General features: G+C 35.6%; 1 protein-coding gene across 4 annotated transcripts in view; it reads left to right on the top strand.

The window, feature by feature from the left end:
• LOC115211848 overlaps positions 1-26,471 on the top strand; it is a 279,433-nt gene that overhangs the window by 204,933 nt on the left and 48,029 nt on the right. For all 4 annotated transcript variants that reach the window (XM_036503398.1, XM_029780571.2, XM_029780579.2 and 1 more), the window contains exons 14-15: positions 22,140-22,395; positions 25,225-25,356. In XM_036503398.1, coding sequence (XP_036359291.1) covers positions 22,140-22,395; positions 25,225-25,356 — 388 coding nt within the window. The remainder of the gene's footprint in view (positions 1-22,139; positions 22,396-25,224; positions 25,357-26,471) is intronic.

Raw genomic sequence — 26,471 nt, 5'->3', positions numbered from 1 at the left:
TGTTTATGTTTGTATGGGTCTACAAGAACATTAGCCTTTAAATTTTTATTTGCTTTTGTAAACAACTATAATAGGTAATAACGCAAAAGTGGTCCAGACATGGTACCATAGGTGAGTGTCTTCTGTTATAGATAAAAAGGGATCAAATACCTTGTGAGTGGATTTGTAGGCAGAAACTGAAAGAAACACATCATGTGTGAGTATGTGTGTAGTTATGATAATGAAATCAAACTAAATATTGATATTATGAAATCATTTAACATGTAGGTTTCAGGTTTGCATAATATATAAGAAATGCATCCATTATGTAAACCTTCCTCAGTTAAAGTATTTCAAAAATGTACTCTAACAATTTAGAGTAGTTTGTTATATTTGACTTAAGTTTAAAATTCTGGTACAGTGTGTGTGTGTGTGTGTGTGTGTGTTACTGTCTCTGTGCTTACATATTGTACAGTAGTTGTAAATGAGTGTCACCATTATGCTCGCAGTGCTCTTCATTTCCAGTCTTCAGTGGAAACATACCTGTTCAATAGGAAGTATTATTTTACTTAAGTGAGGGTTGGCAACATGAAGGGCATCCAACCATAGAAATATATGCTCTCAACAAATTCTGTCTGATACATACCCAGGTGGATAGTGGACACTAATGGAGAGAGATAATTTAATATGCTAAAGTCATTTAATATCTACACACGTTATATAAAAATATTAAATGAGTTTAACGTTGTCTATCTATCTGTCTGTCTATCTATCTATCTATCTATCTATCTATCTATCTATCTATCTATCTATCTATATATATAATATATATATATATTATATATATATATACACACACACACACACACACATATATATAATAATAATAATAATAATAATAATAATAATAATAATAATAATAATAATGATAATAATAGGGAGTATAACTCCAAACTTACAGGGAAAAATTCAATTTAGTATTCAATCAAATTTCACAATATAAATATATATAAATTAGAGAAAAACCACTATTGTGCAATTCAAACAATGATAGACATAAACCAAATCATAAATAAAAAATAAAATATATATTTTTACAAACATATAACTAGATCACAAAAAGTACAAAAATGAATAAACAATTATATATTGTTTATTCATTTTTGTACTTTTTGTGATCTAGTTATATGTTTTAAAATATATTTTATTTTTATTTATGATTTCGTTATGTCTATCAATTGCATAATAGTGTTTTTTCTCTAATTTATATATATTATCTATCTATCTATCTATATCTATCTATCTATCTATATATTATATATATATATATATATATATATATATATATAATATATATATATATACACACACACACACACACATATATATAATAATAATAATAATAATAATAATAATAATAATAATAATAATAATAATAATAATAATGATAATAATAGGGAGTATAACTCCAAACTTACAGGGAAAAATTCAATTTAGTATTCAATCAAATTTCACAATATAAATATATATAAATTAGAGAAAAACCACTATTGTGCAATTCAAACAATGATAGACATAAACCAAATCATAAATAAAAAATAAAATATATATTTTTACAAACATATAACTAGATCACAAAAAGTACAAAAATGAATAAACAATTATATATTGTTTATTCATTTTTGTACTTTTTGTGATCTAGTTATATGTTTTAAAATATATTTTATTTTTATTTATGATTTTGTTTATGTCTATCAATTGCATAATAGTGTTTTTTCTCTAATTTATATATATTATCTATCTATCTATCTATATCTATCTATATATATATATATATATATATATATAATATATATATATTATCTATATATATATATATATACATATACAGGATTTGATAGGTAAATTGTTGCCATTTTACATTTTTTATTTCGCACTTGAGCATTGTTTGCTCTTGATTTTGTCAACTACACAGTGTAGTAGCATCAGTTGGGTACAATCTATGAGAAAAACAGCACCATGATACAATTCACTCTGCCAGAAATTTGGAAACAACATGCTGTACTGCTTAGTATTTGTACCAGGAGCTCCAATGTGAACATTACAGAGTGTTTAGGTGTCAATCTGAGGGCATTGCAATCTGAGGAGATTGTGGTGTTTGGAGTGATCACTAGTGATGGCAATGTTATGCTTCCAATCATATTCCCACACAGCCTCAGACTCAACACAGAGGCCTACATCAAGTGCCTGGAGGAGGTAGTGCTGCCCTGGGTCAAGAGGGTAGCTGCTGGAACACCCTATGTCTAGCAACAAGACTCTGCACCATACCACACAAACAGGAAAACCCAGTCATGGCTGTCAGACAATTTCTGTGACCACATCATCCCTAACATCTGGCCACCTAACTCTCCAGACTGCAACCCTCTTGATTATTATGTGTGGGTCACAGTTGAGCTAGAGATTAGCAAAACTCCTTGTAACACCAAAGATTAACTGAAGGCAAGGATTATGGCAGCATTCACCAACTTAAACAAGGAGACCATCCAGAACAGTTGCAGGAGATGCTGAAGTCATCTGGGGGCTGCGGTTGAAGCCAATGGCGATTTTATTGAATAAATTTACTCCTTAATATTTCCAGATATTTTTATGTAAATTTGGTAACTATATCTGTTAAAATGAGATATCAGTGTTACTTTTATTTTTCCGTAATTTAGACTACAGTTTATTCACCGTACTCTGTCTATATATGTATATGTATGTGTACATATATATATATATATATATATATATATATATACATATATATATATATAATATATATATATATATTATATATATATATATATATATATATATATATGACGAACGACAGGGACCTCTCTTTGTGGCTGGTGATTTCAATGGGCATGTTGGACGACATGCTGGGGGCTTCCATGGCGTGCATGGAGGCTACGGTTATGGTTCCCGCAACGAGGAGGGAACCAGGCTGCTGGAGTTCTGCGATGCGAATAGTCTTATGATCTGCAACACTAACTTCAGGAAACCAACAAGCCACCTGGTCACCTACCGATCGGGCCGGCATGCTAGCCAAATCGACTACATCCTCGCCAGAAAAAGGGAAAGATGGCTGCTTATAAATGCCAAAACCTTCCCGGGCGAAGAATGCACCCCACAACATAGACTGGTAGTTAGTGACTTTAGGATCAGGACTAAGAGGGCGACTAGAAGACGACCAACATGGAGAAGAAAGGTCTGGAAGCTTAAAGACCCTGCGAATGGACAGAGATTTAGAGATATGTTACTTGAAGCCTTTGACGAAGTGGAAGGGGGTATAGCTACACATGGGGTAGAAGACAACTGGACGTTTCTGAGGGACAACCTGCTGAAAGCCGCTGACCAGATCTGTGGCTGGTGCAAAGTCCCCTTAAGACCCAAAATAACATGGTGGTGGAACAATATTGTTGATAGGGCTATTAGACAAAAGAAACAGGCTTGGAAGGCCTGGAAGAACGGTGGTAGCAGGGAAGTGTATCAGACTGCCAGAAGGGAAGCTAGGAGACAGGTCTATCTAGCCAGAGGGGAAGCAGATAAAAGAAAATTTGCCAATGTCCTGCGCCGTGAGGATGAAAGACTTGAGGTATTTCGTGTTGCAAGACAGTGTGTGAGAGAGAATCGAGATGTGGTAGGAGAGAAATGTGTTCGCATGGAGGATGGTTCACTTGCGTTAAATGAGGATGCAAAGAGAGAAGCTTGGAGACGCCACTATGAAGGTTGCTGAATGAGGAAAATGAATGGGATAAAGAGAGTCTGCCGAATGTTGACCCAACAGAGGGACCAGCTATCCGAGTTGATAGTTCCGTGGTAGCTAAGGCAATTAGAAGCATGAAGACAGGGAAAGCCCCAGGCCCATCAGGAATTACTGCAGAGATGCTCAAAATATCTGGTAGTGTCGGCTATAGCATAGTCACCCGTATAGTTAACCAGGTGATACACGAAGGAGTCATACCCAATGACTGGTGTAGCAGCATAATAGTCAACTGCTACAAAGGTAAAGGCGATGCCCTAGATACAAATAACTACAGGGGCATCAAGCTGTTGGATCAGGTAATGAAGGTTACGGAGAGGGTTATAGCCCAGTTAATTAGAGAGAGAGTTAGCTTAGATGATATGCAGTTTGGGTTCGTGCCAGGGAAAAGTACTACTGATGCTATATTCCTGGTAAGACAGCTGCAGGAGAAATACCTAGCCAAAGGTAAGCCCTTGTACCTGGCTTTTGTTGACTTAGAGAAAGCCTTTGACAGGGTCCCCCGATCCCTTATCTGGTGGTCAATGAGGAAACTAGGGATAGATGAATGGTTAGTGAGAGCTGTGCGAGCCATGTACAGAGACGCAGCTAGTAAGGTGAGGGTTGGCAACGAGTACAGTGAAGAATTCCGGGTAGAGGTTGGGGTCCACCAAGGTTCAGTCCTCAGCCCCCTCCTATTTATCATAGTCCTCCAGGCAATAACGGAAGAATTTAAGACAGGATGCCCCTGGGAGCTCCTATATGCTGATGACCTTGCTCTAATTGCTGAGTCACTATCAGAACTGGAGGAGAAGTTTCAGGTGTGGAAACAAGGATTAGAATCGAAGGGCCTTAGAATCAACCTAGCCAAAACCAAAGTCCTAATAAGTAGGAAGGTGGACCAACCACAAACGACTTCAGGTAGATGGCCCTGCTCGATCTGTAAAAAAGGTGTAGGTAGAAACTCTATAAGGTGCACCAAGTGTAAGCTATGGACACATAAGAGGTGCAGCAATGTCAAAGGAAGGCTAACTAAGAAAATAGTTTTTGTCTGTGGCAGATGCTCAGGAGAAATAAACACTGGAAATGTGCAGAGTCCAACTTCTACCACGTTCCAGGGAGACAAACTAGAAGTAGTTGATAGCTTCCGCTACCTAGGAGACCAAGTCAGTAGCGGGGTGGGTGTGCTGAAAGTGTAACTGCTAGAGTAAGAATAGCCTGGGCAAAGTTTAGAGAGCTCTTACCCCTGCTGGTGACAAAAGGTCTCTCGCTAAGAGTAAAAGGCAGACTATATGATGCGTGTGTACGTACAGCCATGCTACATGGTAGTGAAACATGGGCCGTGACAGCTGAGGATATGCGTAAGCTTGCAAGAAATGAAGCCAGTATGCTCCGATGGATGTGTAATGTCAGTGTTCATAATCGTCAGAGTGTAAGTACTTTGAGAGAAAAGTTGAACCTAAGAAGTGTCAGTTGTGGTGTGCAAGAGAGACGGCTGCGCTGGTATGGTCATGTGACGAGAATGGCTGAAGATAGTTGTGTGCAAAAGTGCTACAACCTAGCAGTTGAGGGAACCTGTGGAAGAGGTAGACCCAGGAAAACCTGGGACGAGGTGGTGAAGCACGACCTTCGAACTTTAGGTCTCACCAAGGAAATGACTGAAGACCGAGTCCTATGGAAGTGTGCTGTGCATGAGAGGACCCGGCAGGACTAGTCAGGCCATATCCCGTGGCCCCTACCTGGGACGTAGTCGATCCACCTGTGCATACCTTCCTTCTTGTGACACTTGTGAAGACCTGCTGAGGCAAGTGAAAATCAATCAAAATAGATGAACATCAATGGAATTTGTATCTTTGTGGTACCAGTGCCTGTGGCACACAAGAAAACCATCCGAACGTGGCCGTAGCCAGTACCGCATCGACTGGCCTCCGTGCTGTGGGAACATGGTGGCACATAAAAACACCATCCGAAGACCCGGCAAGACTAGTCAGGTCATAACCTGTGGGCCCTACCTGGGACGTAGTCAGTCCACCTGTACATACCTTCCGACTTGTGAAGACCTGCTGAGGCAAGTGAAAATCAAATCAAATCAAAACAAATCAAAATAGATGAACATCAATGGAATTTGTATCCTTGTGGTACCAGTGCCAGTGGCACACAAGAATCCATCCGAACGTGGCCGTAGTCAGTACCGCTTGTGGTACCAGTGCCGGTGGCACACAAGAATCCATCCGAACGTGGCCGTAGTCAGTACCGCTTGTGGTACCAGTGCCGGTGGCACACAAGAATCCATCCGAACGTGGCCGTAGTCAGTACCGCATCACCGGCCATCCGATCGTGGCCGTTCGCCAGCCTCATCTAGCACCTGTGTCGGTGGCACATAAAAACACCATCCGAAGACCCGGCAAGACTAGTCAGGCCATAACCCATGGCCCCTACCTGGGACGTAGTCAGTCCACCTGTGCATACCTTCCTTCTTGTGACACTTGTGAAGACCTGTTGAGGCAAGTGAAAATCAAATCAAAACAAATCAAAATAGATGAACATCAATGGAATCTGTATCTTTGTGGTACCAGTGCCGGTGGCACACACTTTGTGGTACCAGTGCCGGTGGCACACATGAGAACCATCCGAACGTGGCCGTAGCCAGTTCCGCATCGACCGGCCTCCGTGCTGTGGGCACGTAACAAACACCATCCGATCATGGCCATTCGCCAGCCTCATCTGGCACCTGTGTCGGTGGCACATAAAAACACCTTCCGAAGACCCGGCAAGACTAGTCAGTCCACCTGTGCATACCTTCCTTCCTTCTTGTGACACTTGTGAAGACCGGTTGAGGCAAGTGAAAATCAAATCAAATCAAATCAAAATAGACAAAATAGATGAACATCAATGGAATTTGTATCTTGTGGTACCAGTGCCTGTGGCACACAAGAAATCCATCAGTGCCGTAGTCAGTGCGGTGGGCACATGACAAACACCATCCGATCGTGGCCGTTCGCCAGCCTCATCTAGCACCTGTGTCGGTGGCACATAAAAACACCATCCGAAGACCGGCAAGACTAGTCAGGCCATAACCCATGGCCCCTACCTGGGACGTAGTCAGTCCACCTGTGCATACCTTCCTTCTTGTGACACTTGTGAAGACCTGTTGAGGCAAGTGAAAATCAAATCAAATCAAAACAAATCAAAATAGATGAACATCAATGGAATTTGTATCTTTGTGGTACCAGTGCCGGTGGCACGTGGCACATAAGAAAACCATCCGAACGTGGCCGTAGCCAGTACCGCATCGACTGGCCTCCGTGCTGTGGGCACGTAACAAGCACCATCCGATCGTGGCCGTTTGCCAGCCTCATCTGGCACCTGTGTCGGTGGCACATAAAAACACCATCCGAGCGTGGCCGTCTGCCAGCCTCGTCTGGCACCTGTGTCGGTGGCACATAAAAACACCATCCGAGCGTGGCCGTCTGCCAGCCTCGTCTGGCACCTGTGTCGGTGGCACATAAAAACACCATCCGAGCGTGGCCGTCTGCCAGCCTCGTCTGGCACCTGTGTCGGTGGCACATAAAAACACCATCCGAGCGTGGCCGTTTGTCAGCCTCGTCTGGCACCTGTGTCGGTGGCACATAAAATCACCCACTACACTCTCGGAGTGGTTGGCGTTAGGAAGGGCATCCAGCTGTAGAAACACTGCCAGATCTGACTGGACTGGTGCAGCTTTCGGGCTCCCCAGACCCCAGTTGAACCGTCCAACCCATGCTAGCATGGAAAGCGGACGTTAAATGATGATGATGATGATGATGATGATATATGTATATATATATTATATATATATATATACATATGTATATATATATATATGTATATATATAATATATATATATATATATATATATATATATAATATATATACATATGTATATATATATATATATATATATATTAATATATATATATATATGTATATATATATATATATAATATATATATATAATATATATATATATATTATATATATATATATATATATATATATATATATAATATATATATATATATATATATATATAATATATATATATATTATACATATGTATATATATATAGTATATATATATATATGTAATATATATATATATTATATATATATATATATATATATATATATATATATGTATATATGTATATATAACGGGAAGCTTTATGAAAATAGACAAAAGACGAAGGCAGGTGGAATACAAACAAACAATTGTATTAGTATGGTGCTCAGGAAATATAAATGAAACAAGTCTTTAACGTTTCGAGCCTACGCTCTTCAACAGAAAGATACACAGAGAAAAAAAACACAGAAAGAAGGAGAGAAAAAAAATGCGTGCAGAAGCTAGCGAATCAACAAGTAAATGTTTACTTTCTTTATTTAAATTATAAAATAAAATCACCAAATCATAAATATCTTATGTTCAAAATATAAAATTCAAAAGATCATTTTGTTAAAAAATGTATAATGGAAATTTTAAGAGGTTTTAAAAAGTACTCACTTAAACATCTGTTCACACACAACAACTCATAGTAAAACTGAATATATACAATGTCATTTATTGAAATAAAGTTGATTTTTTTCTTGTTTTCTTTTAGAAAAACATAATCATGTGTTGATTTTATACAACAGGTGCACTTGTAGGGTTAGCATCTATAATTTTTTTTTATAGAAGTATGATATAAGGTTTTTAAAAGAGAAATCTATGAATGGATATATGTTTGTCCAGTGATAAGAATTAAGCAAGATCAAAGCAGCCAAAAATATATTTAAAAATGTAATAACATCTGACACAATCTCCAAGGATTAAAGCTTTGAAATCTGAACAAAACTCTGAATTTTGAACAAAAAGTGAAGAAGAAAAAAACATCAGAAGGTTGTGCATGATCCACTTATTTTGAAGCATTTACTTCATTTTAATCATTCAGGAAAGATGAGCTGTTAGTTTAAATTTTTCTAGTTCCTTACAGGTTTCACTTTTAATTACGTTATTTCCTCAAAGGTCACCTGAAAGAAAAGTCAGTGTATATTATACACAAAGTATATTTTTACTGCATTTCATTGTCTATAAATAGTGATGTGTATTATGTATAAATACATATTATATATGAATACATGGTGGAAACTGGTCAATGGGGTGGATGTCTGCTGTGTTAGGGTGTATATGTTTGTGAGTGAGTTTGTGTATGTTCTGGTCAAATTCTTTGCCAGATTCTCAGGTACTGGTAGTGGGAGAGCCAAAGCTGAAGTACTGGTGATTATAGTAATGATGGGGAACACAGGTATGATAGGATGTACTTGCTTTCATGTGGGAAAGGATTAAAAATTTTGCTTCTGCTGTTCAGGTAGAGGCCTGGGAGCTGAGAGCTCTTTAATATTGCACTTTTCTCAGCCAGGCATAATCTGCACTTCCTGCTGTTATTGAAGAATGCATTACATTTCTCTAGAATCCTCCATTTTATGCTGTACTCAGTGGCATTTTCTTTCTACAACCATATATACTTGGCTAGGATTGTGGCATTACAAGGAAGACTTGTGGTTGTTATAGTGGGTTCTGAAAGGGCCTTCGCCACCCCCAGTATAAACCACCACTGATATTGTACCCCTATACTACTGCATGCATATATAAATACCCCAAGAATCTAACCAAAACATAAAATAAAGAAAACACGCTAATGAACACAGCCCCCTACAAATGCTATATGTATAGTGCCACTACATACATTCCATTCCTTCAAGAGCACCAGCTTTCAAGATGCACACATTTCCCATAAATTCTTTTCCAGAAAACTCTTGCTGACTTGCAACACTCACAAAGATGGTGTTTTTGGTACTTAACCTTTGCTTAGCTTGTTTCATCTTTTTCACCACAAACCAGCCTGTATCTGTTTGCCTCCAATAATAGAGAACAGTCACCATATTTCATTCCATTATTGCCATCTCTGAAGAGCACAGGGTTGCATAATCAGACTTAACACATAATCAGACCTAACACTCCGTTGAACCCCTAGTGTGCAACCAATTGGTAAGATTGGCCATAATGGATATATAATACTGTACACTTCAATTAATATATGTATATATATACAGTAGAAATGCTGCATGCCATAAAAAAAGCACCCAGTACATTCTGTAAAGTGGTTGGCATTAAGAAGGGCATCCAATCATAGAAACCTTACCAAAGCTAACACTGAAGACCAACATAGTCCTCAGGCTAGTCAAATCCTGTTGAGCCATTCAGCCCATGCCAGCATGGAACACAGACTTTAAATTATGATGATGGTTATGGTGGTGGCAGGGGTGGGGGGTTTGGTGGTGACGATGGTGATGGCAACAGTGATGATGATGGATGGACAGGCAGCTTACCTATTGACTGAAGAACTACAACCTAATATCCTATCACTTATGATAGTAGAGAGGTCAACAAGCCAACAGATCGCAGGTTCATATTACAGCCAGTGATCAGGCACAATATCCATGACCAAGTCATTTAACATGAGGCTGTTAAGTCAATGGACGTAACTATAGGCAGCTAATGAATCAACAGACATTTATCACATGTACTCTTTATTCATCATCATAAGTCACTATGACATTACTATTATTGTCGTAATTATCATTAATTACCATCACAATTAATACAATCAACAACACCATCACCTCCATATTGTAGTTGATAGATTTATCTTTGAGAAATATTTTAGATATTAAAATATCAAATATCTCTTATCTAATATTCCACTATTTGAAAATTATTTTCTGTTTACTAATAGATTTTACTTCACACTATCATTACTGTGTTAACAGATTTACCTATTGAATAACTATAATTTTTTTCTCTATTCACTTTTAGATAAGTGAAAAAAAGAAAGAAAGTAACATTTGAAATATTAATGAAATATAACATTTAGGTTTTGATAATTCAGAGTATAACAATGTATGAAAGGGAAAATGTGTGTCATCAGATTTTTCATTAAATATTAATAGTAGCTTTGATATGAAAGATAATGAGGGTTGTTTTGTTTTTGTTTTTTGTTTGTTTGTTTTTTTGTTTTATTTTGCATCATTTAATATTATTCATTTATATATAATACATCTCACCATATTTGTTAATTACCTTACTGAGACAATATATATATGTATTTAATTCTAACAATTCATATAATTCTAATAAGTCTAAAAGCTTTAAATAGCTAAGTCATATGCTAAGTTTCTATAGAGTGATATTTTTCTATTAAGGCCTATATGAGAGAGATAAAATGAAGAAGAACATAGGAATGTTTATAGTGGAAGAGAGAATGTTTGTCTTTAATTCAGGATAGTGAAATGTGAGCATGTTTTGAATTACCTACAACCAACATGGAATCCCATTCAGCTGTGTGTACTTCCACTTATGCACTTCAGTGTATCCATCTTCTATATTGAAAGTAAATTTACCTTCTCAAGTCAGACTGATTCATAAGGGCTGGTTTCCCGGTTTCATGGCATATATACTCCCCACCTGGATGGGACACTGGTCCATTGCAGGATAACTCATTTTTGCCAGCTGAGTGAACTGGAACAACGTGAAATGTAGTATTTTGTTCAAGAACACAACACATCAACCTGTCCAGGAATTGAAACCACAATCTTGTGATCATGAGTCCAACATCCTAATCACTAAGCCATGTACCTCTACATCTTCTATAGTTAGTGATTCTTGTATCTTTTTTTCACACCCTTTGTACAGATTATGATCTTTCTTATAGTTTAGCTTTAGGTCCTCCTGCATTGCTCAGTGCATTGACGTGGGGGGCAAACGTCCTTCACTAGGTTCAGTCAGCTGTTGCTCTTGCACCCACATTCTACATAATGTTGACTGTCTTCAGGTCATCTCGAAATGTCTGCATCCAAGTGACCTTCTGCCTACCCCTTTTTGCCTGCTGTCAGGTGATATCTAAGTCATAGCTGTTTCTGAGTGCCATTGATCGGCTAGATTAAATTGTTGCTCTGCTACAATCTCTTGCAGTGATCATGACCTTGTTCTTCCTAGAATCTCCTCATTTGTGACATGGTCTCACCAGTTTACCTTCAGGATCTTTCTGAGGTACCTTTGATGGAATGTATTTAGTTTTCTATCCATCTTTACTCTGCTTTTTCAAATCTCACGGTCATAGATTGCAGTTTAATAAAAATTAACAACTAATTAATCAATAATGTTTTCACCCTTGTTGTTTACAACTTCTTCCCAATGTTCAACAAGATTTTCAATACCTCATTGGTAGATATCATCTGATTTTAACTCGGAAAATTAATCCAACCAAGCTCTCAATTCTGTATCGGTATTGAACAAAACTCCGCACATAGCATTTGAAAGAGATCAAAAGAGGTGGAAATCCATTGGTACCAAATCAGGAGAGTATGGTGGGTGTGGCAGCACTTCCCAGCCATGCATTTGAATGTCTTCCTTGGTCATATTGGCGATATGAAGGCGGGCGTTCTCATGCAGCAGAAGAACTCCATGCTGCCGATTAGGTATTTCTCTTGAATAGTCGTGTTGAGTCGTTCCATCTTTTGAGTTCCACATTGACCGTTTCGTTCCATTCAAGCAATTTGTAATGGATAATCCCTTCCCAGTCCCACCATACACACATCATTTTACGTGGATGAAGAACTTGTTTCATGTGCAGTGTCACTTGTTTACCAGGGCTAAGCCATTCCTTACACTGCTTCATATTGATGTACAGGCACCATCTTTCATCACCAGTAATGATTCAGTAAAGAAATCGTTGCTTGTGTCCATGAGTTGAGCAATGACAAGCAAGCAAACTAGCAGAGATTGTAGCTCGTTGATTTTTGTTGTTGTCACTTAAAGCATGCACAACCCATGCTCCATACTTCTGAACCTTTCCCATCGAGTGAAGATGCTTCTCCAAAGCAGTTTGACGAGAATTTTCGTGCAAAAGGTGGTTTAATCATTCTTCATCAAACTCAACTGGACAACCAGAATGAGGTGCGTCTTTGAGGTCAAAATTTCCATTTTTTGAACTTGGCATACCAATCACAAGCAATTCTTGCGGCCTTAGAACCTTCACTAAAAGCAAAAAGAAGGAGGAGTCGGAAATACTCGTTTTTCCTAACTTGACATTCCATTTTAATGATCTGAAAATAAACAAAAACTAACTAAAATTAACTAGAAAAGAAACAAAATAGATTCCAAAATGATTCAAAAATAGAATTCTTGAAAAAAATATAGATTCCAAAATTTAAAAACACAATAATTTCAAAAATTTTGTAAAATGGCAGGAACTTAGTTGCCAACCTAATAGATGAAGCTTCACATTTGTGTTGATGATCTTTTTCCCTGATGTCAAGAGGTTCCTGCTTCATCCAAATAATTTGGTCTTGTAAATACCTCTTGTATTGGTTGCATGTCTGCAATACAAGAATAGTCTCAGTTAACACTTTCCTATATTATTACTCAATATAACTAAGTATTTAACAAGTTTATTCAAATCATTGTTCTTGTACAACCATGATCAGGCTATCAGTTTCCCCTCTTTAATCTTTTGACTTTTAGACAACCCCACTGTTACTCTCTCTTTAGATCTCCAGTTTGTCAGGTAAAACTGTACATGCCACACATTTTCTTTTCATTGAGACAACCTCTCCCTTTTCTTTTATTTGTAATCCCTTTTCTGTTTCAACATATTTTATATCAGTTGCACATATAAAGTTCTCTTCCCTTTTCTAGTGTATTTTATTAAATTTATAAGTGGAAAGTGCTGTATGAAGTAGCCTTCTGTATCCCACCTCTGTCAGCATAAACAGTATATCAACACTGTATCATGGATACACCTCAATGTGCATTACTTACAGATTTCAGTTCATTTTTGACCCCACTCATGTTGCCTTCATGTTACTCTATCAGCATCTAAACTGGACAGAAAAACAATAAAAAAACAATGAGCCAGATAAGGATAAATCAAAATAATACTGGTTAAGCATTTATGATAACAAAGCCTTCATTCTGTTTCATTTACACTGCTTTGTCTATTGTTGAAATTAATTTATTTATATTCTTTTGTTTTCATTCTTTGTATTCTTTTAATCTACCCTCTAGGTAATTTCCTATAAGCCTTTTTGATACTCTTTTCAGAAATTGAGAAAGATGCCTCTGATCCTTTTTTTTTTAAGATCTTTTACTTGTCCTTCAGTTACCTTTTCCACCTTGGCTCTATTACTTATGTTTTTACTTCCTTAAATTCAACACCAAACATATCTGTGACAAGTGCAGATCCATTGTTTAACAGAACTTTGGTATTAGTAATGTTTACTTGTCTTTTTCAGGATGTCATTAAATTTTCTTACTTCCAAGGATTATCTGCATTTTCTCTTCTTCTTAATGATGGTAATTAATTTTGGTTGGTAATTCTTCCTTATTCCTTTAAGTTTCCTAATCCCTTTATATTCTTCTTTTGATATCATTAAGCCTTCTAAAATTTCTAATCTTTTTTCATTAGTTGTGTTCTCTTCTTCCACATTATCCTTTATCACTCTTGCCTTGGTATTGTAGTATTTCTTTCTTACATAATGTATATTTTCCCATTATTATTATTGTTGTTGTTGTTGGCATTGCGACTTTCATATTGTTATAGCACTGCATGTTTTTACAATCTTGTGTCCAATGATCTTAAGGTTAAAACTATTTAACATGGTTAGAAGTGGTTCAATGCAGGAGTTGGGTTGTTCCATTGAATAAAGTCGTAAAAAATTTCACATACCTACAACTTGACTTGAGTAAATACTCTACTGTGGGTCTTCCTTACTGGACTGGAACAAATACCAAACTCATTATAGACATTATAAATATAATTTCCCTTCTCCTCACTACCAACTGCAATTTTTGCATTTGATCACACTCCCTTCTGAAGTCTCCAGATCATTACTTTTTTCATTTAATTAAATATATTTGATCCACTAATCATTGTTCTTAGATTGAGAACTTGTCAATAGTTTCCACATAGCAAGTATCCTTTTCTTATAAATTTCCGATGGTTCACTGCTATAGAAACATTCATTTTTCTGGTATCATTCTGAATCCATTTCTTTTTCAACTTCAATTGCAATATGCTTGTTATTGCTTTGACTGAAGTCAGCCTTTATTTAGTAGACATATGATTATATGATAGGCTGATCATGGCATACCAGTGATGACAAACCTTTCTTTTCTAGGAGTAATGTACCCTGAACTCCACTATCCAATATGTTCTCATTTTTTTAAGATGGTAAGGTGTGGTTTGTGAAAATGTTGACTACTGTTTCTAGAAGGGCAAACATGCAACCAGTATTGAGTGCACACTCCTAGATTTTTATTGGCTGCAGTGGTTTTACACTCGGTGATGTTATTCATCAGCATGTCATTTTTCTTTCATCCTAAAATAATAATATATGATTTTTTTAAAATTATTTTTAAAAAAAGTTCAGAGAGCTCCTACTTCTGCTGGTGACAAAGGGCCTCTCACTCAGAGTAAAAGGTAGACTGTATGACGCATGTGTGCAAACAGCCATGCTACATGGCAGTGAAACATGGGCCATAACTGCTGAGGATATGTGTAAGCTTGCAAAGAATGAAGCTAATATGACACGCTGGATGTGTAATGTCAGTGTGCATACACAATAGAGTGTAAGTACCCTGAGCAAATAGTTGGACATAAGAAGCATCAGATGTGGTGTGCAAGAGAGATGACTGCACTGGTATGGTCATGTGTTGCATATGGATGAGGACAGCTGTGTGAAAAAGTGTCACACCCTAGCAGTAGAGGGAACTTGTGGAAGAGGTAGACCCAGGAAGACCTGGGATGTGGTGGTAAAGCACGACCTTCGAACGTTGGGCTTCACCAAGGTGATGACAAGTGACCAAGACCTTTGGAGATATGCTGTGCTTGAGAAGACCTGGTCAATAAAATTAGTACCAGTAATCAACTTGATCTCTTCTCCCAAATTTGAGGCCTTGTGCTTCCAGTAGAAAGGATTCTTACATCTTACATTCTCTAGACGTTTGAAATTTAGTTTTTGATATAGTGAAACTTACATATACTTTGATACTTTCTTCATAGTTTAAAATTCCCTATCTTAGAATAGTAAAATGTTGATAATTTTGGAAAAATCATATTTAAAATTATAATTTTCTTCTCTACCTCTTTTTGATAAATAATAAAAAATACTCATTTCAAATTTTGGCACAAGGCCAGCAATTTCAAGGGATGGGGTAAGTCAATTACATCGATCCCAGATCTCAAATGTACTTATTTTATCAACCGTAAAGGATGAAAAGCAAAGTCAGCCTCAAGAGAATTTGAAGCGAAAACATAAAGATGGATGAAATGCTATGAAGTTTTCTGTCTGGCATGCTAACCATTCTTCCAGCTCACTGCCTTTAATATTAAATAATACCAGCAAATATTAATATTTGAGAATCATTAGAGTGTTGGAAAAAATAGCTTGTGGTATCCATTCCAGTTATTCACGTACTGGGTTCAAATAAAATTCTATCTCTAATATTGATAAAATAACAATATATCAGTCAAGCACTGAGGTTGATGGTACAAACTAACTCCCTTCTCACCAAATTGCTGGCCTTGTGCATAAATTAGAAAACATTTTTATTGATAAGGTAGCGAGCTGGCAGAATCATTAGTACACTGAACAAAATGCTTAGCATATTTCATGTCTTTAAGTTCTGAGTTTGAATTCTGCTGAGGTAGACTTTGCCGTTCATCCTTTTGGCGTCAATGATATAAGTATTTGTTGAACACTGAGATCGATGTAATTGACTATTCCTCTCCTTCAAAATTTCATGCTTTCTGCTAATAGTAGAAAGAATTATTGTTGTTGTTGTTGTTGTTACTGTCATTCAGTAGTCTTGTTTTTATTGCATGCTTTCATTGCCCTACCAAGCACAGCTCTATGTGCTTTAGGTAGGTGCAGTATTTTGCGTTGGTTTTGATCCATCTTTCATATTGAAAGTACTCTACATAATTATGCATAGTGCTTAGTAGTATTATTTTTCTACATGTTGTGCATATTTGTAAGTTTTGAGATTTTGGTTATGCATTTGTTTGCATGTTTCTTTTATTATTACCAAAACACCAATTATTGTTCTGTTTTCAACTTTCATATTTAAGTTATTTTTATTTCCAGGTCTTTATATTTGAATTATTTCCCCATTTCTTGCCAGACATATTATTATCTGTTGGGATTAGGATGCATTTCTATTTGTGGTTATCTTTGACAACAATATCTGTTCCATTAGCCTTGATCTTCCTACCTGAGTGTATTGATACATCCCAGAGTATGTTTGCTTTCTCAAACTTCTATATACCACCTCTTATCTTCTGGTGTTTCATAATGCTGATGTAACTTCCAGTGTATATAAGTTTTAACTCTTCACATCTATGAATGTATTCTTTCTTAGCTTTGACTAGACAGCCAGAAGCAATGCGGTTAATAGTTTCTTTCTTGCTCCGTATATTCTGCAGCTACTTAATATTCTGCTTCATTATATGCATTTGATGGGCTTATTGGCAGGGGGCTTCGAGTGTGTGCTGCATTCAAGAATCTTCAGAGCTCAGACTTATGTTTCTCAACCAGATTGTTGTTATTCTAGTTGTTGTTATTTTCATTATTGTTATCATCATCATAAACATTGCCGGTATAATCGTTACTGTGTCATACAATACGCTTAGTAGCATTTCTTCTGATTTAACATTTTGAGTTCAAATTCTGCTGAGGTCAACTTTGCCTTTCATCCTTTTGAGATCGATATAATTGACTTCCCAAGCCCTCAAATTTGCTGGCTTTAAACCAAAAATAAGAAAGAATTGTCATTGTTGTCATTATTATTGTTGTTGTTGTTGTCTTTGTCATCATTATTGTTAATCATTGTTGTCATTGTTCTCCAACACATAGATCTTTTATGATCAGGTTGTGTATAATTATGCCTCAGCTCTTGCCCACAGCTCAGAGGCACAACACTTTCCTCAGAACATTAGCTATTTCAAGCACCACAGCCATCTGTGTGCTCCCTGCTATATCTGGTATGCCCAAAATCTCAGGTATTGCATTCAGATTCTTTGAGACTGTTCTGAGTGCACCGATAACAAAAGGGATGATTTTGACCGTTGCAAATCTGGGAGAGGGTGCTAGTTGATTAAATTAACTCCAGTACTTGACTAGAACTCCATTTTATTGACTCCAGAGGGATGAAAGAGAAAATTGATCACAGTGAGATTTGAAATCAGAATAATAATGACTCCGAACAAATATTAACATTTCTGGTGACATTTTGAACTTGCTCCTTGTATTAGATTCCAAGATAAGCAATCTTAAAGTGAATCGTGTTTGTTTTTACTTTGTTTTATGCACAAATGCATAAATAAATGCATAACTAAATAAAAGTGCAGTAACTAAAGTGCATTACTATGAATTGTACTTGATCAGTAACCTAATTTTTAAGATGACCCACAAGTAATGTAAACATAACCCACTTAGTCAAATATTTGACTCCATTTTAGAATGCATTAATACCCTTCAAGCTATAACTATGATTTCAGTTGAGAAAGTGTTAATTCTTTTTCAGTTTACAAAGAGTTAATTTTTAGAATGGGTTAATGGAGATGACTTATTAAATATTAACTACACCCTTAGGATGGTATAAAGGAAAAAATTTCAAACTAGATTTTTTTTTCAAATTGTTTTATTTAAAAAGAAATAAAGAATTTTAATTCTAAATTTTTGAATTGTCTTCTTTTAAAACAAATGTACACAGACAACATGTGCAAACATAAAAGCATCTTTCACTAATACGGTATTTCCCCTCAGAGCAGTTTTGTCTAATCTCATGTACAGCTTTCAGTTAGTATTGTTAGAAATAAATTTAGGACAGTAAATTAGGTAAGGAGCTTATGAGGGAGGAGTGGATTAATACACATTCTTATCTAAAAACTTAAATGAAGCTGAGATATGACATAAGTAATGAGTTGTGATGCAATTCTGTTTTGCCTTTAAGGAAATAAGAATTCAGTTTGATTTAAAAGGGAATTTTAGCTTCTTTTCATAATATCAAAATTAATATTGGTGTATAGTTATTAGACATCTAAATGTTGGTCAGAAGACTGTAATGGTTACTAAGAAAATTTGCTTATAGTAAAAAGTGGTGATAATGATACTGTTATAGATAGGTACTATATATACATATACATATATATATATATAGATAGATATAGATAGATAGATAGATAGATAGATAGATAGATATAGATAGATAGATAGATAGATAGGTAGACTGACAGACAGACAGACAGTTACATAATATACATTATAATAATATATTTATACATAATATTATATATAGATATATATACATACATACATACATACATACATACGTGTGTGTGTGTGTGTGTGTGTGTGTGTGAGGCCGCATGGCATTCAATTACTCAATAAATGAAAAGTGCATTAAATACTACAAAACATACACATAGGACAAGACACAGTAGGACCCTAATTCTTCATCAGTTTTCAACCAAAATACTAATACTCAGTTTCATGCCTTTAACAATAAAACTGAGAACTTTGTATATCGGCAGCACCCACAAAATTTGAGGAGAATTAGGGCTCAAGCAAACAAAACAATACAGGGTGAATGTACGAAAGTAAACAAATGTAATTTGAAACGATAGATGAAGATGGAATTACTACAGCCTTTTGGCCAAACACAAGAGTGATGGGTAATGCCTATCATTAAAGGCACAAAACTGAGTATTAGTACTTTTCAGTCGATAACTGATGAAGAATTAGAGTCCGTCTGTGTCTGTCCTACATGTATGTCTTGCCGTATTTAATGCATTTTTCATTTATTGAGTAACTGAATGCCACACATCCCGACTTTCATTAACAGTAAGATTTTATATATTTTTTGCGACTCTATCTTCTTTCTTTCTTTCTCTCTCATCCTTTTCTAGCATCCCAGCTTCCACTCACCCTCTCTCTTGTCTTCTCACTCTTAACTGTAGACTTTCTTCCTTCCTTCCTTCCCAGTTCTCTCTGCTCTCTCTCTCTCTCTCTCTCTCTCTCTCTCTCTCTCTCTCTCTCTCTCTTCCTCTTCCTCTCTCTCTCATCCTTCTTCCCTTCTATCTACTGCCCACATGTGACCCGTGACTAATTTTCTCATCTCTCTGCTTTTTTGCCACCAGATGCTTGGCTTGCCGGTCAATGTTTTATCCTCTCTTGCTATTTCCCTTTCTATATCCATTGAAGATTTCTTCTACGTGTTATCCATCACCCACACATTTGGCGAAAGGCTGTATTTATTCTGTCTTTGTCTACCATTTCAAATTGCATTTGTTTACTTTCATACATCCACCCTGTATTGTTGTTTGCTCAAGCCTTAATTCTCTTCAAATTTTGCGGGTGCCGCCAATATATGAAATTCTCAGTCTTATCGTTAAAGGCACAAAACTGAGTATTAGTATTTTGGTCGATAGCTGATAAAGAATTAGGATCCTTCTGTATCTGTCCTACACGAATGCTTTGTAGTATTTAATGCATGTATATATATATATATATATGCAACAGTTAAGGAATTGAGTAAATAAGATCTGGAATCTTATCTTAACTCTTGTATTCTTACTTGCATACCTGGCAATCCTGGTCACCTACCGTGAAATATAAAAAGAACTTTTTTTGGTTTATCATACTTTGATATGGAAAAATCCACAACCTTCTGCTTCAATAAATAACTATTTTCCCTGAAAGTTGTTTTTATATTTATTACGGGTTGCTTGAAGCTTTCTTTCTACACCTCAATCCTTGGATCTTATATATATATATATATATATAAGCATCTTCAGTGTTGTATTGGTATTTGTGAGAGTCTTAAGGTGATGTAGCTGAGATATATTATGTATAGTTATGATACCACCTATGTGAATGGTCTCTCCAGTCTTATCGATTTGTAGTTTGGAATTTGAGAGGGTTGCAATATGTGGAACATCATACAAGCTAACATATGTTTTGTTTGTTTTATTATTTTGGGGGAGTTTTTTTTTCCGCTTCTATGAACATTTTTTCAGGTCATTAGTACTGTTGTAGTCTTCCTTCATTTGTGTTATGTTTACAAGGTTTCTCATGAATAGCATTATAATAAGAGTTTCATTCAACATACCTAAGTGTTGAAGTTCCATCATTCAATCAACATTCAAACCATGATCATGATGTCTTCTTTTTTAGCATATTATATTCATCACTAATTTATCTACTGTATTCACCATTTGTAAGCTAATAGGGAAATGGTAAAAGCTTCTGCATGATTCTTTCACCTGCAAGAAATGACAGTCAAATTTCCTTCGAAGTTTACCATAAGAAATTACTTCATAATTGGTCATGGTATGGTAGAAGATTTAGAAATATAAACAGATATTCTCAAAATTTAAGATATAGAAGGGTTTCTAGGGTATTCAGACACAATTTTACTTTCATTTTTGTATAAAGAATAAATTTTAAATGTACTGACTTAAAACTGGTGACTCTTTTTTGATACCTCAGAAGAGTGCATTTGAGTGAATCAAGCTCAATAAATCAAGTACTTGCTTTATTAACCATAGAATGCATTGTCTACCTTAACAGAATTTGAACTCAGAACAGCATTACATCAAAATATCATAAGATATTTTTACCAAATGTACTGCCTTGTCTTAGACTGTAAGTACAACACTTATTAGATGATAGTGACATCTCTTGAATATTTAATCCTGTAGTATATTAAAAGGTTTGCAAAGTAGATCACATGTCTTTTCAGGATATGTGTACAGAAGCTTTTAAACTCAGTTATGTGAGGTTATAGAACCCTCATACCTATCTGAAATTTTCTTAACTATATTGTCTATTCACAGTTAAATGGACAAAGTCAGTATTTTGAATATGGACACAGTGCAGTACCACTGATAGGAGGTAAATCATGAGCCCTAAATCATTTGAATGATACTCTTACCAACTCATCTAAATGCAATTGTCTCATTTAGAAACAAGTCTAATTGTTTCAGAGAACCATTTACCAAGATACCCAAGAATTCTACTTGTTTATTTTATTGACTTTTAAAAGACGAAATACAAAACTAAACACTGTAATACATGTCACTTGGATATTTACAGTTCAAACCATCTACATCTTTATTTCATTCCTTTCATTTTCACTCATCTCTTTTGCTATCTTTCTGTATAGATTTTATCCTTTGCAGTCACCTCATTAGTTATAACAAGAATAATGACAGTAATTTTTTTCTTTTTCATTTCCAGGATCAGTCCGATGTACCAGCTGGTGTATCACCTGCTGTTGCCATTGCTGGAGCAACACAGTCAGGTGGTAGTTATTTAGCAGATGCAATTTCCATCACTAGCAATGAAAGCACTAATGAGTCTATGACAGTAGAGGAAAACAAGCTGAGAGGATACTGGAATCGTCGACTAGATTTCATGCTCTCATGCTTAGGCTATGTGATTGGTCTTGGAAACATCTGGAGGTTTCCTTATTTGGTACATAGGAATGGTGGAGGTTTGTAATTCATTTATATTTTTTAAATTGAAATTTTTGGGAAATGGAATGACTAGTATAAGTTTACTGCATGTACAGGTGTGGCTGTGTGGTTTAGAAGCTTGTTTTCCAAACATGGTCATCTTGGATTCAGTCCTACTGCATGGCATCTTGGGCAAATGCCTTCTACTATAGTCCTGAGCTGATTAATGCCTTATGGGTAGATTTGATAGCTGAAAACTGAAAGAATCCCATTATATGTATATATATATGTGTAAATACTGAACAATGAGAATGTGTACTCAACACTGCATTGGTGGATAAAGATTATTTACTTGTAAATTAAGGCTACCGTTGGTTTTAAGGAAGTCCTTAACAATTACCAAACTTATCACATGAATGACCACTGGTGTTCCCTGTGATAGGCTTGATAACAGTTAAGCGTTTCCTTAACATGAAACCAACGGTAGCCTTAATCCACTAAAAGTTCTTGAAGGTGGTGCCCCAGTATGGCCATAGTCTAATGATTAAAACAAGTGAATGGTAAATGATATGTATCATAACATGTATACACCCTTGACAGGCATGATACTGAGGATTTTGTCCATGATAAAATCTCCCTTCATAGATATATGCATATATATCTATGTTACAGAGGGAAAAGCCACAGGCATGTCTGTGTAATAAGAAGCTTGCTTCCCAACCACATGTTTCTGGGTTCAGTCCCACTGTATGATACCTTGGGCAAATATATTCTATTATAGCCTCCAAAGCCTTGTGAGTGGATTTGGTAGATGTAAACTGAAAGAAGCCTGTCATGTGTATGTATACATGTATGTAAGTATGTATGTATGTATGTATGTATGTATGTAAGTATGTATGTATGTATGTATGTATGTATGTATGTATGTATGTATGTATGTATACATATATATGTATATACATGCATACATATATATATATATATATATATATATATAATATATATATATATATATATATGTGTGTATGTATGTATATGCATATATATATATATATGCATATACATACATACATATATATACATATATATATATATATATATATATATATATGTATGTATGTATATGCATATATATATATATATATATACATATATATATATGTGTGTGTATATATATAGACATATATACATACACATACATATGTATATATCTATGTGTGTGTGACTTTGTGTCTGTTTGTTTCCACCCCCATCACCACTTGACAACCAGTGTTAGTGTGTTTACATCCCCATAACTTAGTGGTTCAGCAAAAGAGACCGATAGAATAAGTACCAAGCTTAAATATAAGTCCTGGGGTTGATTTGTTAGATTAAAACCCTTTAAGGCAGTGCTCCAGCATGGCTACAGTCAAATGACTGAAACAAGTAAAAGAATAAAAGAATATATGTATGTTTGTATTGTGTTTATAAGTATATATATATGTATGTATGCTATTCAGTTTTACTTCTAGATTTCTTGCCAATAGAGAAAGAATAGGTTTCTAACCTAGAGCCAAAGCTCTTTTATTGGAATTTTAAACAAATCAACAAGATTACAGATACAAGCCATCGATTGAATTGTCAAAATTAACTTTTTTCCTTTTTTTCATTCCCTAATCATGGTGTATGTATATGTGCAATATTTGGAGTCAGTACATACACAGTTTTGTATGCTTTATGCATGTATTCTCATGCTTATAGTTTCATATATAAACTTAAATATCAAACTTTTGGAAAGTTTTATGAATTCTGACAGTTCTATTGCTGGCTTATATCTGTAATTTTCTAATTAGCTACAGCTATATATGTATGAATATATGTGTGTGTGTGTATGTATATATATATTTGTGGGGGGGATGTGTGTGTTTGTGTACATGTGCATGTGTACATGTGTGTGTCTTTTGAATAAATTCCTAACCAGAAAGTTAAGCTATGCATAACACCTATGTACACATGACCATTCCAGACATGGAAATTTCATTTTGTATATATAACTATAAACATTTGGCAACCATGAAAAAGTTATGTAAGGGCCTCCATTCTTAAAAGCTTTTTATAATTACTGATATTTTTCCTGGAAGACAACAATTAAAAACTTTTAAAACCAAAGTAGATAAAACATGAAAAAAACATATGCATTCTTACTTTATTCTATCACTATTATCATTATTGTTGAGTGAGAGAACAGTACATGCCATCAAAGTGACACTGGGGTACAAGTATACAAAGCCCAATATACCCATCTAATAAGAGTACACCAAGCACATGTATCACAACCATGTGTACATGACATGATGATTTCATATCAAGATAAACACTGTAAGACCTTGTAGGTGGAGCCCAGTTAGACTCTTCAAGTAGCTCATCCTACTCAAAAGGTCCCTGAATAAGGGTTGTTTAAGGATGTTGAACAAAATACCCATGTTTCCAGAGGTGAAAGAATTCCTCTCAAGACTTGACTATGATACTCCCTCACTAATTCTGCTCATGATCAGTGATGCACATATTGTCAGCCATTAAGGGTCATTCTCTACTGGTTAAGGTCAACAACTGACAAGCAAATCTGTGGTATTGAGCAGAATATTTGCTGTAGCTCATCTTTTATACCAAGACAAAACATTTACATGATAGCACTTCCAAACAGTTAAGATCTGAAGCCATGAGAGCCACTGCCTGGTATTGCATCAGGGCTATTATTATTATTGTTGTTGTTGTTGTTGTCGTTGTTGTTATTGTTTCATGATCTTACAATATTCCAAATACATTTCTTTTAAAAGCTTATATTTGTACCTAAAGATATTTTTGTTTTGTTTTGTTTTCACATTCAGGAGCTTTTTTTATCCCTTATGTTATCATGTTGATATTTTGTGGAATTCCATTGGCCTATATGGAACTTGCTTATGGTCAGTATGGAAGTCTTGGTCCAATAACAGTTTGGAAAGCAGTACCATTTTTCAAAGGTTTGTAACTTTTATAAAGCTAAATTAGATATGAGTCATGTTTTAAGCAAGCACTGCCCTATTGATATAAATATGCAATTTAGCTCTTTTTAAAAAAATTCCATTTAAGCTCAGTAAAGGTCCTATATAGGAAGCTGTAGTCTTGGAAACCAAATTATACTTAATATTGGATTAAAATAAAAAGTTACAAGAGAGATTGCATATGATATTCAGTAAGTACAGGCATGGTTGTGTAGTTAAGAAACCCACTTTGCAATCATATAGTTTCAGGTTCGACCCAGCAGCGGGGCATCTTGGAGGAAGAGTATTCTACTATAGCCCCAGGCAAACCAATGCCTTGTGAGTGAAATTGGAAGATGGAAACTGTGTGGAAGCCCATCCTCTGTGTGTGTGTGTGCTGTGGTGTTTTCCCCCATCACCATCACCAGAGCCACTTGCACTTGAACAATGGTGTTGGCTTGTTTACATTTCCATAAATTAGTTGTTTAGCAAATGAGACAAAACAGACTAAGTACTAGGCTATTTAAAAAAAAAGAAAACTAATACTGTGGTCAATTTGTTCAACTGAAATTCTTCAAGACAGTGCTCCAGCATGGGCATAATCCAATGAGTGAAACAAGTGAAAGATAACATAAGAATTTCTTTTCAGTTTTTCAACACAACAGACAAGGTTTGAGAATATAATCTGTGTTGTGTGAAGTTAAACAATATGTAGAAAGCTTATGACATCACAACTTTATACGAAATGGCAACAAACTGGAAGGAACATTAGAGTGGATATTCTGACTCTGTGTTCTGAGTTCAAATCCAACCAAGGTCAACTTTGCCTTTTTTTCTTTTCAAATGATAAGTAAAGTATCAATCCAAGGTTCTCAATGTGTTATTATTTCAGTATCTCATCTGGAATATCATTATAGGGAAGTAATTTCTTCCAAGTCAAGTAACAAAAAAGAAGAAAGGAAAACAGCACCAAACTTAAAAGAGTTTGCATCCTTACTGAGTATCGGATCAAGCTAAAGTTACAAATGCTCAAGAAATACCAATGATAAAGACGATTATTAGTATTATAATGGTGGTGGCAGTGGTGGTGGTGATGTAGTGTAGTGTGTTGGTGG

The sequence above is a fragment of the Octopus sinensis genome, linkage group LG1 (assembly GCF_006345805.1).
Source record: "Octopus sinensis linkage group LG1, ASM634580v1, whole genome shotgun sequence".
Taxonomy (NCBI): Eukaryota; Metazoa; Mollusca; class Cephalopoda; order Octopoda; family Octopodidae; genus Octopus; species Octopus sinensis.
The sequence above is the reverse complement of the archived record's forward strand: the minus strand, read 5'-3'. Positions and strand labels throughout refer to the sequence as shown.